We start from the raw sequence: 13586 nt of genomic DNA on the forward strand, positions 1-13586 counted from the left end.
CAGAGCAGTCATGCAAGGGACGTTTGGTTCTTCATCAGGCATCAGGCTTGCTGGGTTGATAGCCTGTATCTGAACAAACTTAATTCGAGGTTGATCTATGAGCGGGGCTTGATACTGCGTGATCCTGGCATTAGATATCTACCTAAGCAAAGTCTCTACTGCATGTGAGCTGTAGAAACAATTCTTGCCCCATGGTTAGTTTATCTGCCTCTTTTACTAGTATGGCAGTGGCTGCTATGGTCTTAAACAGTTTGGCCATCTAGATGCAAAGGGGTCCAGCTACTTAGAGAAGTAAGCAATAGGCCTGCTCTCTGGTCATGGCCCTAAAGTTTGAGTCAAAACCCCTTTTGCTCTTCCCTTCCTTTCATGAACAAAGAGCTGGAAAGGCTTGGTAATGTCTGGCAAAGCCAGGGCAGGGGCCTCGATGAGGGCCTTCTTGAGGGTTTCAAAAGCTTCTTGTTCCATAGCTGTCCAAATTAACTCTTGGGTTCCTGCTGTACAGGAGTATAAAGGCTTGGCTATCTCTGCAAATGTAGGGATCCACACCCTGCAGTATCCAATTGCCCCGAGAAATTCTCAAACTTGTCTCCTGCTAGTGGGAGTTGGAATTTCAAGGATTGCCTCTATACAACTGGAAGAGGATGCTTCCCCGCCTCAATGTGGTAGCCTAGATAGGTCACCTTAGAGGTGCAGCATTGTGCCTTTCCAGCTGACTCCCGGTGCCCCAGAGTCTGCAGTGTTTGTAAAAGTCCCTCAGTGGCTGTCTGGCAGCTTACCTCCGTTTCTGCAGCTAGAAGCAAATCTTCTACGTACTGTAGCAGCGTGCATTCTGGATGTTCCTGGTGGAAGGCGAGCAGGTCCTGATGTAGTGCCTTATCAAAGAAGGTTGGTGAATTCTTGAAGCCCTGTGGTAATCTGGCCCAGGTTAGTTGTCCTGAAATGCCTGTCTCTGGGTCATTCCACTTGAAGGCAAAAAATGGGCTGACTTATAGGGGCCAGGGGAATACTGAAGAAAGCATCTTTCAAATCTAAGACCCTGTAAAATTTCAAGTCCGGTGACAACAGGCTTAAAAATTTGTAGGGGTTAGGCACAGTTGGGCGTATTGTCTCAACCCACTTATTTACCTCTTGTAAGTCCTGGACTGTATGACAGTCTTTGGTGCCTGGCTTCTGGACAGGCAGTAAAGGAGTATTCCATTGGGATTGGCAAGGAACATGAATATCAGCTTCTACCAGTCTCTTAATATGGGGGGTTATTCCCTTTATAGCTTCCCCTGACATAGGGCCCTGGTTGGCAAACTGAGGCTTGTGAGCCACATGCAGCTCTTTGACCTCTTGAGTGTGGCTCTTCCACAAAATACCACGTGCGGGCACTACCTCGATAAGGAATGTACCTACCTATATACTTTAAGTTTAAAAAATTTGGCTCTCAAGGAAATTTCAATCATTGTACTGTTGATATTTGGCTCTGTTGCTTAAGGAGTTTGCCGACCACTGACATAGGGTATTGCTTCGCCCATATAGGGACGGCACTTGCAGTAAACTGAACAACTACTGGGGTTTGATGCTTTGCAAGTCCAGGTGGGTTGGTTTCTGCCCAAACTGAAGGGAATTTATGCTGTAGGTCTGTTAAATAGTCATGTGAAACTCCTTGTCCTTCCTTAGTATCTATATTTAATAGATATTCTTCTGACAAGGTGCAAGTGACCATAAACCAAACCTGGCTATCAGCCTCAGTATGGAACTCAGCAGAGTTATGACTAAAAGAGATAGTAGCCTTTAGTTTTCTTAACAAGTCCCTCCCAAGTAAAGGATAAGGACAGTCTGGAATAACCAAGAACAAATGGGTGACAGTGTTATCTCCTGAATTTGCAGTCCACCAGGAAGTCCATGGACAAAGAATTGAGTTCCCAATAGTACCTTGTATGGGCACTTGCTCCCCTGAGAGCGGTCCAAGGGGGGCAGTGAGAACAGAGTGAGAAGCTCTAGTGCTAGTGAGGAAGTCTACCAGGTAGCCTCCTACTTGTAAAGGCTAACAGGTATGGAGCCCTGGCCCCATCAATCCTCTTTTAGGTAAAGATTCTTGCAGTCTGCTGTGACTTTCAGCTTTGGACAGCCTTTCTTCCAATGTCCTTCTTTACAAGAAGCACACTGATTCTGCTTAACTTAGGCTCCCTTTTTGTTTTAATCTGGTGTTCTAAAACAGCTACAACTACCTTTGTTATTTTCTTAGTCTTTCTCCTCGAGGATGTCTCTGTTATTATAAACTTTCTGAGCTACTTCAGACAATTGGGAAATTACTATCCCTGGGAAGCTAATTTTTGTAGCTTCCTTCTGATATCTGGAGTGGACTGTGACACAAAAGCTAAGTTAACTGCCCTAGCATTTTCTGGTCCTTCAAGGTCTAGAGGTGTGTAGACCCTGTGAACTTCTTGCAGTCTCTCTAAGAAAGCTGAGGGAGTTTCCTGGGGGCCCTGGATAACCTCCGACACCTTCAATAAATTCATGGGTTTCTTAGCAGCTCCCCTGATCCCGGGTAACAGAAACTGGTGAAAAGTGTTCAAAGCTTCCCATCCCGCAACAGTAGGGTCCTATTTAGGCCAGACAATGGGGAACACGTTCTCAAGGTGGTCCCAATTGTCCTCCTCAGAGCCATTTGTCCCCAACATAACAGCTTTTCTTGCCTCTGACTTGATTTTTTCTCTCTCTTCAGTAGTAAACAAAGTAACTAGAAGCTGCTGACAGTCGTCCCAGATGGGGCAATGTGTGTACAGCATAGATTCTAACAGTCCTGTTAGAACCTGAGGCTTCTCCGAGGTGGATGGAGCCAATGGAAGAGGAAGATTTGGAGGGGGCAACCCTGAATCTTCCTGAACAGCTTGTAAAACAGGGACCTTCTTTTCTGGTTTTGGGGCTATTGCTAGCAAAACATGATGACCGTCTCTGACAGCACAGCCTTTCAGCCAGGGAGGGGGGTTCTCTACTAGAGCCCTCCACTGGTCTATATATGGGAACTGGTCTGGGTGGCCTGGTGGCTTAGCTATTACATTCTATATAGCTCTGACATCTCTAGGATCTACTGAGCCCTGTTTTGGCCACTTTACCCCAAAGGATGGCCATTCTAGTTCACAAAGAGTTTGAAGTCTCCCCTTGCTTAGTTTTACACTATAATCATCAGAAAATACAATTTTGAAATTTTTAAACATACACTCAAGAGGAGTTTGACTCTTACTTTGCCCTTCCCCCATTGTTACAAACAATATGAGTACAAATGAACTTCCCAAGATCACAAAAGGGATCAAGAACCGAAGTTTGTGCCAGTTTTCTAAAATGTCCCCCGTTGGATCATATCCTGGAGAACCAAAGGACAAAGAACGTTCAGACAAAAGGGAAGGGGGTGCCCATGAAGAGCCACACACTGGAAACTCAGGCTCAGGTGCCTGAGCTCTTTATTCACACATTCACTCAGGGGTTTTCAACACAGAGAATAACAAAACAGAAGTGAAGAACGATATCTCGACAGGAGTAAAATCATAGAGGGACCCTTGAAAATAGAGGTTCTCTATTCAGTGAAGAATGCAGGAAGGAGATCCCAAAGAGGGACCAAAGCAGGACATGTCTTTTGGGATATCCTGTAAAAATAAAAGTGGCAAAACAAACAGAGGGCAAACATATGAAAGCAAATCCAAATGAGTCCTAGGAAGCTTGAGGTGGGACTCAGTCCCAGCAACTGTCCTCGCGAGAGCACACAGATCCCTCTTCCAGATTACTCTCCACCAATGTCTTGGCACTGGAGAGCCTATTGTGTGAGTTCGATCCTGTCCGATCCTCGATCACAATAGTACAGAGACAGCTAGCCATAGACAAACAAACAAACCACAAATTGAGTAGATTGCGAATCTGCTCTGCTTACCTCTGGAGGCTTTCTTGATGACTCCGAATGGATGGACGGGCATGCTGATTGTCCGCGGCTGACTGTTGGCCAGACCGAAAAGACCAGCGGGGCCCTGCAATGTCTCAGGTGGTGCCTCCCCTGCTGGGTTTCCACTCCTGGCAGTCAGGCCGAGGAGGTCAGCCACCCTGCTTGTGTTGCAAAGACAAAAAGACAAATGTGTCCAGAGGACAGTAATCTTACTGGGGCCTTCAATAATATGTTGTATCAAACAGCAGGAAACAGACGTCTTGCCACACAATAAATTAGCCAAATTAGGGAGTCTTTAATTAACCAGCTGCACAACCGCATGGAGACCTAAGTCCTTCAAATCAATGGGGCCCCGACTGCAATTTTGAATTAGGTTTTATAGGAAGAATTACATACTAATTGAAGAATGGGGAGGAGAGAAAGCATAGCAGTAAAGCAGAGTAGTGAAACAAGCTTTCTTACAATGTTTGTCTATAGGGTTAATTCAGGGAGAAACATTCTGAGAACACCTGCAACTTTGCAAAGTTATCCCAAGGCCACAGTCTGTGAGACCAGCCTCAAGGCCAGGAATTGGGAGTCTTTTCAGAAAAAGTAAGTTCTGCTAAAAGTCTCTTTGTTTTACAGAAAGTATTATTTTGCCAAAAATTATTCATGTTAAAAGACTTTTTCTACACTTCAGTAGAAGGTGTTGTATATATCTTAATTTTTAAAAGCTTAATTTTTCATTTTGACAATTTAAGATATGTAAACATTTTTTTCTAATGTAGAAAAATCCAGTTGTACTCTTACAGGAATTGTCAGCAATAAAGTCTTAATATCAAACTTTGTGTGCACGCTTTAAGCCAATTGCTGATGAGCAGAACGTGACTAAGAGCCGCATTTGTGCCACTTGCAATAAGACTATGACCATGATACAAGAACTACAAAAGCAAACAGACTTGGAAGTAATCCTTTCAATTGATACATTGGATTTGTACAGTTTTTATTCTGAATGTTGCTTTGAAAAATAAATCCTCAGTAACTTTCATTTAATATTCAGCAGTCAATTTCAACTGTTGATAGAAATAAGATTCTCTTAATGCAAATCAAAACTACAATGAGATACCACCTCACCCCTGTTAGATTAGCTATTATCAACAAGACGGGTAATAGCAAATGTTGGAGAGGCTGCGGAGAAAAGGGAACTTTCATCCACTGTTGGTGGAACTGTAAGGTAGTACAACCATTATGGAGGAAAGTATGGTGGTTCCTCAAAAAACTGCAAATAGAACTACCTTATGACCCAGCAATCCCTCTATGGGGTATATACCCCAAAACCTCAGAAACATTGATACGTAAAGACACATGTAGCCCCATGTTCATTGCAGCACTGTTTACAGTGACCAAGACATGGAAACAACCAAAAAGCCCTTCAATAGAAGACTGGATAAAGAAGATGTGGCACATATACACTATGGAATACTACTCAGCCATAAGAAATGATGACATCAGATCATTTACAGCAAAATGGTGGGATCTTGATAACATTATATGGAGTGAAATAAGTAAATCAGAAAAAAAAACAAGAACTACATGATTCCATACATTGGTGGAACATAAAAACGAGACTAAGAGACATGGACAAGAGTGTGGTGGTTACCCGGGGTGGGGGGAGGGAGGACGCAGGAGGGAGGGAGGGAGAGAGTTAGGGGGAGGGGGAGGGGCACAGAGAAAACTAGATAGAGGGTGACGGAGGACAATCTGACTCTGGGCGAGGGGTATGCAACATAATTTAATGACAAGATAACCTAGACATGTTTTCTTTGAATATATGTACCCTGATTTATTAATGTCATTCCATTAACATTAATAAAAATTTATATTTAAAAAAAGAAATAAGATTCTCTTGACTCTCTTTTATTTTATTAGCTCCTTTTATTTTAAAATGAGCATGTAGACTTGGCATGGCTGATTAAGAGGTATGCTGTCTTGGATTATATGGCCATGACTGAAGAGAAAAGATGATAATATTTATTAAATCTGCCTGACTAGATCCTGGCCAGTTGGCTCAGTGGTAGAGTGTTGGCCTGGCATGTGGAATCCCAGGTTCAATTCCAACCAAGGCACACATGAGAAGTGCCCACCTGCTTCTCCACCCTTCCCCCTCTCCTTCCTCTCTATCTCTCTCTTTCCCTCCTGCAGCCAGGGCTCCATTGAAGCATTGTTGGCCCTGGGCACTGAGGATGGCTCTATGGCTTCCACCTCAGGCATTACCATTGCTCCAGTTGCAACGGAGCAACACCCCAGAAGGACAGAGCATTGCCCCATGGTGGGCATGCTGGCTGAATCCCAGTCAGGTGCATGTGGGAGTCTGTCCCTCTGCCTCCCTGCTTCTCACTTCAGAAAAATACAAAAAGAAAATCTGCCTGACTATGTGGTGGTGCAGTGGATAGAGCGTTGAACTGGAACGCAGAGGACCCAGATTCGAAACCCCACAGTCACCGCTTGAATGCAGGCTTATCTGGCTTGAGCACAGGCTCACCAGATTGTGAGTGGAGCCACCTGTTTGAGCATGGGATCATAGAAATGACCCCATGGTTGCTGGCTTGAGGCCAAAGGTCCCTGGTTTAAAGTCCCAGGTCTCTGGCTTGAGCCCAAGGTCACCGGCTTGAGCAAGCGGTCAGTTGCTCTGCTGAACCCCACCCCTGTAAGGACACATATGAGAAAGCAAGTACTGAAAAACTAAGGTGCTGCAATGAAAAATTGATGTTTTTCATCTCTCTCCTTCCTGCCTGTCTGTCTCTACCTGTCCTTCTCTATTACAAAAAAATTAAATGTAAAATAATTTAGATGTTTCTGTTATGTCATGAGAGGTGAATATTGGGGAGGGAAGGGCAATTAAAAAGGGCACAGAGGGGTCCTGGCTGGTTAGCTTTATCGTAGGTATGTATGTATGTATGTATGTATGTATGTATGTATGTTTGTATGTATGAGAAAAAGCATATTTAGGGTTCAGAACTAGCTCCAAGTTCAGGCAACCACTGGGGGTCTTGGAACACATCTTAGGACGACTGGATATGGTTAGGCAGACTTCTGTCTCAGTGATTCTTTAGCTTCCGCCTCCTGTTAGTTCCCTGTTCCAGCCCCCTGTGTGTTGGTGCTCTGTGACAGTCCTTTACAAGTCCCCCTTCAGCATCTCTTCCTCCCTTTGCGTTTGCTCCTACCGGCTTTCGTGGATACTATGCACTGGTTGTTTTCTCAGCATCTGCTCTCCCTTCCTGCCTGAGAGTGCTGCTTTTCTTAAGATGTGTGCCGTCCCTCACAGCCTCATGCCTGAGGTAAATAAAGTTGGCACTAACCTCAGCTTTTCAGTGTGTGTATTATTGGCAAGGTGAATGGATCTCCCCTTAAACTTGATTCAGGAATGGATTTCTGTCCCCTGTGACATGTGAGGAGGGAAAGTCCGGAAGTAGGAAATGAGGAAGAGTTTCCTCACCACTGAGAGCGCCCTGGGAAGAGACATTTTTCTTTTTCTAAATATTTTGTATAGATGTGATGCCTAGCACTGCTAGATCTATTTTCCTCTCAGCTTGAGGATAAGCCACCATCAAGGATGGTAGAGCCATGAGAAGGAAAACACGGAGTCCCTACATTCTTGAGCTGCTGAATAAACCAGCCCTGACATCTGCCCTTTTTCTGTATTTCTTTTGCAATGATGATAACTTTTCTTATTATTTATCCATTTTAGAATGTTTCTCTGTTACTTGCAGATCAAAGTATCTTAATTACCCTTCAAAATTTAGCCAAAGTTTCTACTCTGAGGAAACTTGCAGATTATTTTGTTCACGTTTTTTTTATCAAAATACTTTACTAGGCCCTGGCTGGTTGGTTCAGTGGTAGAGCATTGGCCTGTGTATGGAAGTCTCAGGTTCGATTTCCAGCCAGGGCACACAGAAGAAATGCCCATCTGATTCTCCACCCTTCCCCCTCTTTTTTCTCTCTCACTCTCTTCCACTCCCACAGCCAAGGCTCCATTGAACTTGGCCCAGGCGCTGAGGATAGCACCTCAGGTGCTAGAATGGATTCGGTTGCAGCAGAGCAATGCCCCAGGTGGGCAGAGCATCACCCCCTGGTGGGCATGCTGGGTGGATCCTGGTCAGGCGCATGAGGGAGTCTGTCTGTCTGCCTCCCCCCACTTCTCACTTTGGAAAAATACAAAAAAAACCCACCTATATATTTTACTAATATGACATTCAAATGCGACTTCTTTGGTTCTGTTCAATTGTAGTCCTTCAGTTCTTTGATTTCTTCATCTGTTTTCTTCAACTTAATTGCAAATTATTTGGAAGCTGAAACATCAAAGTACTTTATATGTGGATAGCCAAATAATCTATCTTTTCCTTGTTTTTCTAAATTTTGTGATCAAATAAATGGTATGATGTGGGTGGAGTGCAGAGCACATTCCTAGAAGCTGTGGCTGATGCAATGCTGTGAGAATACTCCAGCTCCCAGAAGCCTCCTGGGCATACCCAGGAAGGAAGCTTGCCCGCTATAAGGAAGTGACTTTGCACCAACCACGCAGCTCCCTGATATTTTCAGCCATTGGCCATAAAGCACACGCTGTAACACCCTATAGGCTGAACCTGTATATATAAGCTAGCTTACTTCCTGAATAAAGTGGATCTGCATCACTGAACCTGGTCCCCGGAGTCGGGTCTCTGCATCTCCGTCGTCCTCACCCCCAGCAGGACTTGTCCACAGTATGAGCTTTTGGAAAGTTGGTGTGATAAAGAAATTAACTAGTTGGGTCAGTGGTAGAGGGTCAGCCCGGCATGTGGATGTCCCCAGTTGGATTCCCTGATCAAGGCACACAGGAGTAGTGACCATCTGCTTCTTTACCCCCTGCCCCTTTTCTGTTTCTCTCTCTCTCTCCTCCCCCTTCTGCAGCAATGGGTCGATTAGTTCAAGCAAGTTGGCTCCCAATGCTAAGATGGCTCCCTGGAGCCTCACCTTAGGCACTAAAGATAGCTTTGTTACCAAAATAGGCAGAGCATACCCCCTGGGGGAGCTTACTGGGTGGATCCCAGTAGGAAGAAAGTGGGAATCTGTTTTTGTCTCCCCACCCTTCACTAAAAAAAAAAAAGAAGTTAACTAAATTAATTTAATAGCCTTTAAAGGTTTTTTTTTTAATTAAAGTGCAGTTGAATCCTTTAAAGGTTTTTGAAATAAAGACTTTGTCATGTCATTTGTTTTCTAGCTGTCACCACTGACTGAAGAAGAGAAAACTGCTGTACAGCAATTAAAATCTCACATGTCAGATTTATGAAAAAATGGAATTGCAAAAAGGACCTCTAATGGTAAAGAGATAAATTCCAGAGAAATTTAGAAAAAATGTCTTGTTAGCATATGGAATGTCTGAGACTTCCATACACCAGACCAATGCTCTACCACTGAACCAACCAGCCAGAACCTAGTAAAGTATTTTGATTAAAAAAAGTGAACAGGCCTGACCAGGCGGTGGCACAGTGGATAGAGCGTCAGACTGGAATGCAGAGGACCCAGGTTTGAGACCCCGAGGTCGCCAGCTTGAGCACGGGCTCATCTGGTTTGAGCAAAAGCTCACCAGCTTGGTTGGACCCAAGGTCGCTGACTTCAGCAAGGGGTTACTCGGTCTGCTGTAGCCCGGTGGTCAAGGCACATATGAGAAAGCAATCAATGAACAACTAAGGTATCGCAACAAAAAACTTATGATTGATGCTTCTCATCTCTCTCCGTTCCTGTCTGTCTGTCCCTATCTATCCCTCTCTCTGACTCTCTGTCTCTGTAAAAAAAACAAACAAAAACAACAACAATAAAAAAAAGTGAACAGGCCCTGGCCGGTTGGCTCAGTGGTGGAGCGTCGGCCTGGCGTGCAGAAGTCCCGGGTTCGATTCCTGGCCAGGGCACACAGGAGAAGCGCCCACCTGCTTCTCCACCCCTCCCCCTCTCCTTTCTCTCTGTCTCTCTCTTCCCTCCTGCAGCGAGGCTCCATTGGAGAAAAGATGGCCCGGGCACTGGGGATGGCTCCTTGGCCTCTGCCCCAGGCGCTAGAGGGGCTCTGGTCAGGACAGAGTGACCCCACGGAGGGGCAGAGCATCGCCCCCTGGTGGGCAGAGCGTCGCCCCTGGTGGGCGTGCCGGGTGGATCCCTGTCGGGCACATGTGGGAGTCTGTCTGACTGTCTCTCTCTGTTTCCAGCTTCAGAAAAATACAAAAAAAAAAAAAAAAATTAAATAAAAAAAGTGAACAAAATAATCTGCAAGTTTCCTCAGAGTAGAAACTTTGGCTAAATTTTAAAGGATAATTAAGATACTTTCATCTGCAAGTAACAGAGTAACATTCTAACTAGAGGGTAGGGCATGGTGAAGGAAATTTGGCCTGTGTGACTAGACAGTGATGCCTTTCACAAATGGAGAATATAAGGACAGATTGAATACATTTCAGTCAAAAGAATGGAATGTGAACAAAGATTTAAACAATATATGCATACACACTTAGTTTTGTAATTTTTTGGCTAGAAAGTCAACACTATTTGCATGTTTTTGTAAGCCAAAGCAGCTGCCTGCTCCAGAAACTGCCCTCCTAGGAAACAGACAAAATAATATGAATTCTGCATCTCCCCTGCTTTCTCCCACCACAAACACACTGGGCTGTTTCCCAGTCCCGCTGACCCACTGGAGGACTGTGTGCCATTGTCCCCTGCATGGCTGGCACCGTTCTCCATCTCAGATTGCTAAACCATCAGCATTCCTTTGTGGTCATTTAGGTCAATTATTGAAGCTTGTTTCATTCAGAGTTTCTTTTACTCTCTCAGGCATTTAAGTCACTGACTTACTACATGATCTAGCAACGTGGCTCCTTGCAGAAGGAGCGGAGGAACCTGTGCATTGTCACGTGGGGGTTGGGTGCCAGCTGAGCGGGAGGGCGCCGAGCAGCACACACCCGACCCTCAGCGGGGTCAGGAGAGGCTGCGGCAGGACAAGGGATGGAGAAGTGGCTCAGCCATGTCTTTCCTGAAATCAGGGCCCGAGGAGAGAAGTCTTGTGCAATTACTGCGCTCACACATTCTTCTTTACCCCGTCTCTCCGGCACCTCCCTGCTAGCTGTCCAGCAGTTGGGAGTTTTCTAAATTAAGAAAGAAAACCCAAAAACCCAATGTGAATTTTCCACTAGCTTGTAAGGGAGGAGAACCCGCTACACCGAGACAGGACACATATTTGTGCATGAGCTTAACACTTGGGGGAAAAGACAGGCCCACCTCACGTGAAGGTCGGGTCGGGGATCCAAATATTCTGCCAGTCCCAAAGACCTGATGCCAGGGACCGGAACTGCATGATGCTCCGTGGACAGGAGGTCAGGTATGTTGTACATAACTGGTACTCGGTGAGCCAGGGGAGGGAGCACCAGACAAATTGTTATTTGGCTTAATAACCTCCACCCCTTGAGGGTGATGTGTTTTCCAGTTCCCAGGGATGGGCTGGATTGGGGAAACAAGGACAGAAGCTGCTCTCACCCTTGTGTGACCACACAGCTACTAAGGAAGCACTGGCTACCCTGGGTTCCAGCTTCAGTTCTGCTTTTCTAGCCTATGGTGCCTGCTTATTTGTATATAATGTATTGATTTTAGAGAGAGTGTAGAGCTGGTGGTTGAGGCCAGGTAGGTTCTTAACGAATGCAGACAGATGGTAGAGGAACTGCAGAGTCGAAAAGCGTCGGGCCATACCCGTTTATTGGAGGCTCGCAAAGACAGGCGAGCAAATAAAAAAGGAAAAGAGCTAATAAAGGAGAACCTGCTTTTCTCAGTGAAGGGCAATGGAGCAGGAAAACCACAACTCACTGGCAGGAGAGCGATCTGGGAGACTCGCCCCAGAGGGACGCCACCCGTGGCCTCACACAGAACGAACACACACACACACACACACACACACACACACACACACACACACACACACACACCGCTGCCGCATGCTCATACGCGGGAGAGCGATCTGGGAGACTCGCCCCAGAGGGACACCACCCGTGGCCTCACACAGGACACACACACACACACACACACACACACACACACACAGACCACACACACACACACACACACACACACACACACACACACACACACACACACGGCGCTGCCGCATGCTCATACGCTAATCAGGCAAAGTGCTTGCAGCCAGTAAACCAGCCAGTAAGCCTAACACAGCTGTTTTCCCCACAGAGGGAGTGAGAGAGAAAGATCATTTGCTTTTCCACTTATTCATGCAGTCATAGGTTGGTTCTTTTATGTGTGCTGACCAGGAATCAAGCCTGCAACTTTGGAGTGTCATGAGCACTCGAACTCAGTGGTTCTCAACCAGAGGTCTGTAGAGTGGTGTGGGTCTGCCAGAAAACTGCCAGTCCACAGCCCACCAGTTGAAAAACACTGCAGTAACCAACTGAGCTACCCAGCCAGGGCTTAACTAGTTATGTTTTAATGTCTAACTAACCTCGTGGCTAGCATCGGCTATAAACTTAGACATTTCAAAAGAGGAAAATATATATTTTGTCAGCAATGCTGAGCACATTCTTTCAATACTATTTTCAGATAGCCCGAGGAGGAGGTGATGTTATGACTCCCTTTCTTCACCTGTGTCCTCAGCAGCTGATTCTGATCCTTCAATCCTCACTTCTGTGAGTTCACCTTCATCTCTGGGGGAAGAAGAATAAGGTGAAGCCTTTAACTTGTGCAAGGAACAGTTAAACCATTCATTATTTCCTCACCTTAGACAAGAATTCTAATTTGTTCGCAATCACTTACATTTTGTCCGGAGACTCATCCTCATCAGATGACTCATCATGGAGCCTCTGGGCCATATTTTTTTTCCAAATGGTGGTCAGTGGTCTATAAACATTTTTAAGCCCCAGTGGCCGCCTGCTCCAGACACTGCCTGCCTAGAAACAGACAGGGAAATCTGAATTCTGCATTTTCCCTCCTTTGACCACCTCAATACTTTACCCTCCTCAAAGTTACCTCCATTTCACTTTCTGGAGAGCTTCTGTTATGTCCCATAATTGGCAAAAAGCCCCTCGGGGGAAAACATATACCAACAATTAGTGATTTGTGCCATTTTTCATGTCTCTCACAATGCACAACTCTGGTCTAAGTAGGACTAAATGTGTACTGGGTACATAGTCATGAGAAAAATGCTCCAGACCTGGGACCTTGAAAATGATTCCTTGCATGCTGGGCTCCCAGAAGTTCTCTGTGCCTGTTTAAAATGGCCCTGCAAGGTCTCTGGGGAGACCCTGCATGTGCCTCGGGAGGGGGTCTAAGGAGGAGCCACTGCCTCCACTTCACTGGCTCTTGGCCAGGTGCCTTCGTGCAGTGAACAGAAACGCACAGCCACACTGGGCAGAAGCGTCTACTCTCCAGAACCATGTTACCTCGGCCCCCTCAGACGTAGTCTCCCATGCAGCATTTGTTTGGTGGCGGTGTGGGAGAAGGTGCTTTTATTTTCCTAGCTGCTTTATCCGGTAACTTAAAGCACGCCAATTAAATGCCTGAGTCAACTTAGCAAAGTTCTCGAGCTTGCTGACTTTCCTACTGTAGGCTGTCACTGATGAGTGAGTGAGTTGTGACCTCAGTTTAAATCTCATAACCAGCACTAAGT

The 13586-nt window shown here is 45.6% G+C and overlaps 1 protein-coding gene across 1 annotated transcript in view; it reads right to left on the minus strand.

The window, feature by feature from the left end:
* Nucleotides 1–445: 445 nt before the first annotated feature.
* Nucleotides 446–13586, minus strand: part of LOC136392267 (uncharacterized) — a 44709-nt gene continuing 31568 nt past the window's right edge. The window contains exons 11-18 of the mRNA XM_066364337.1: nucleotides 12947–12971; nucleotides 12734–12867; nucleotides 12563–12624; nucleotides 10820–10952; nucleotides 3914–4080; nucleotides 3270–3352; nucleotides 777–962; nucleotides 446–592 (exon numbers count right to left, since the gene is read on the minus strand). Of these exons, the coding sequence (XP_066220434.1) occupies nucleotides 446–592; nucleotides 777–962; nucleotides 3270–3352; nucleotides 3914–4080; nucleotides 10820–10952; nucleotides 12563–12624; nucleotides 12734–12867; nucleotides 12947–12971 (937 nt within the window). The remainder of the gene's footprint in view (nucleotides 593–776; nucleotides 963–3269; nucleotides 3353–3913; nucleotides 4081–10819; nucleotides 10953–12562; nucleotides 12625–12733; nucleotides 12868–12946; nucleotides 12972–13586) is intronic.

The sequence above is a fragment of the Saccopteryx leptura genome, chromosome 2 (assembly GCF_036850995.1).
Source record: "Saccopteryx leptura isolate mSacLep1 chromosome 2, mSacLep1_pri_phased_curated, whole genome shotgun sequence".
Lineage (NCBI taxonomy): Eukaryota > Metazoa > Chordata > Mammalia > Chiroptera > Emballonuridae > Saccopteryx > Saccopteryx leptura.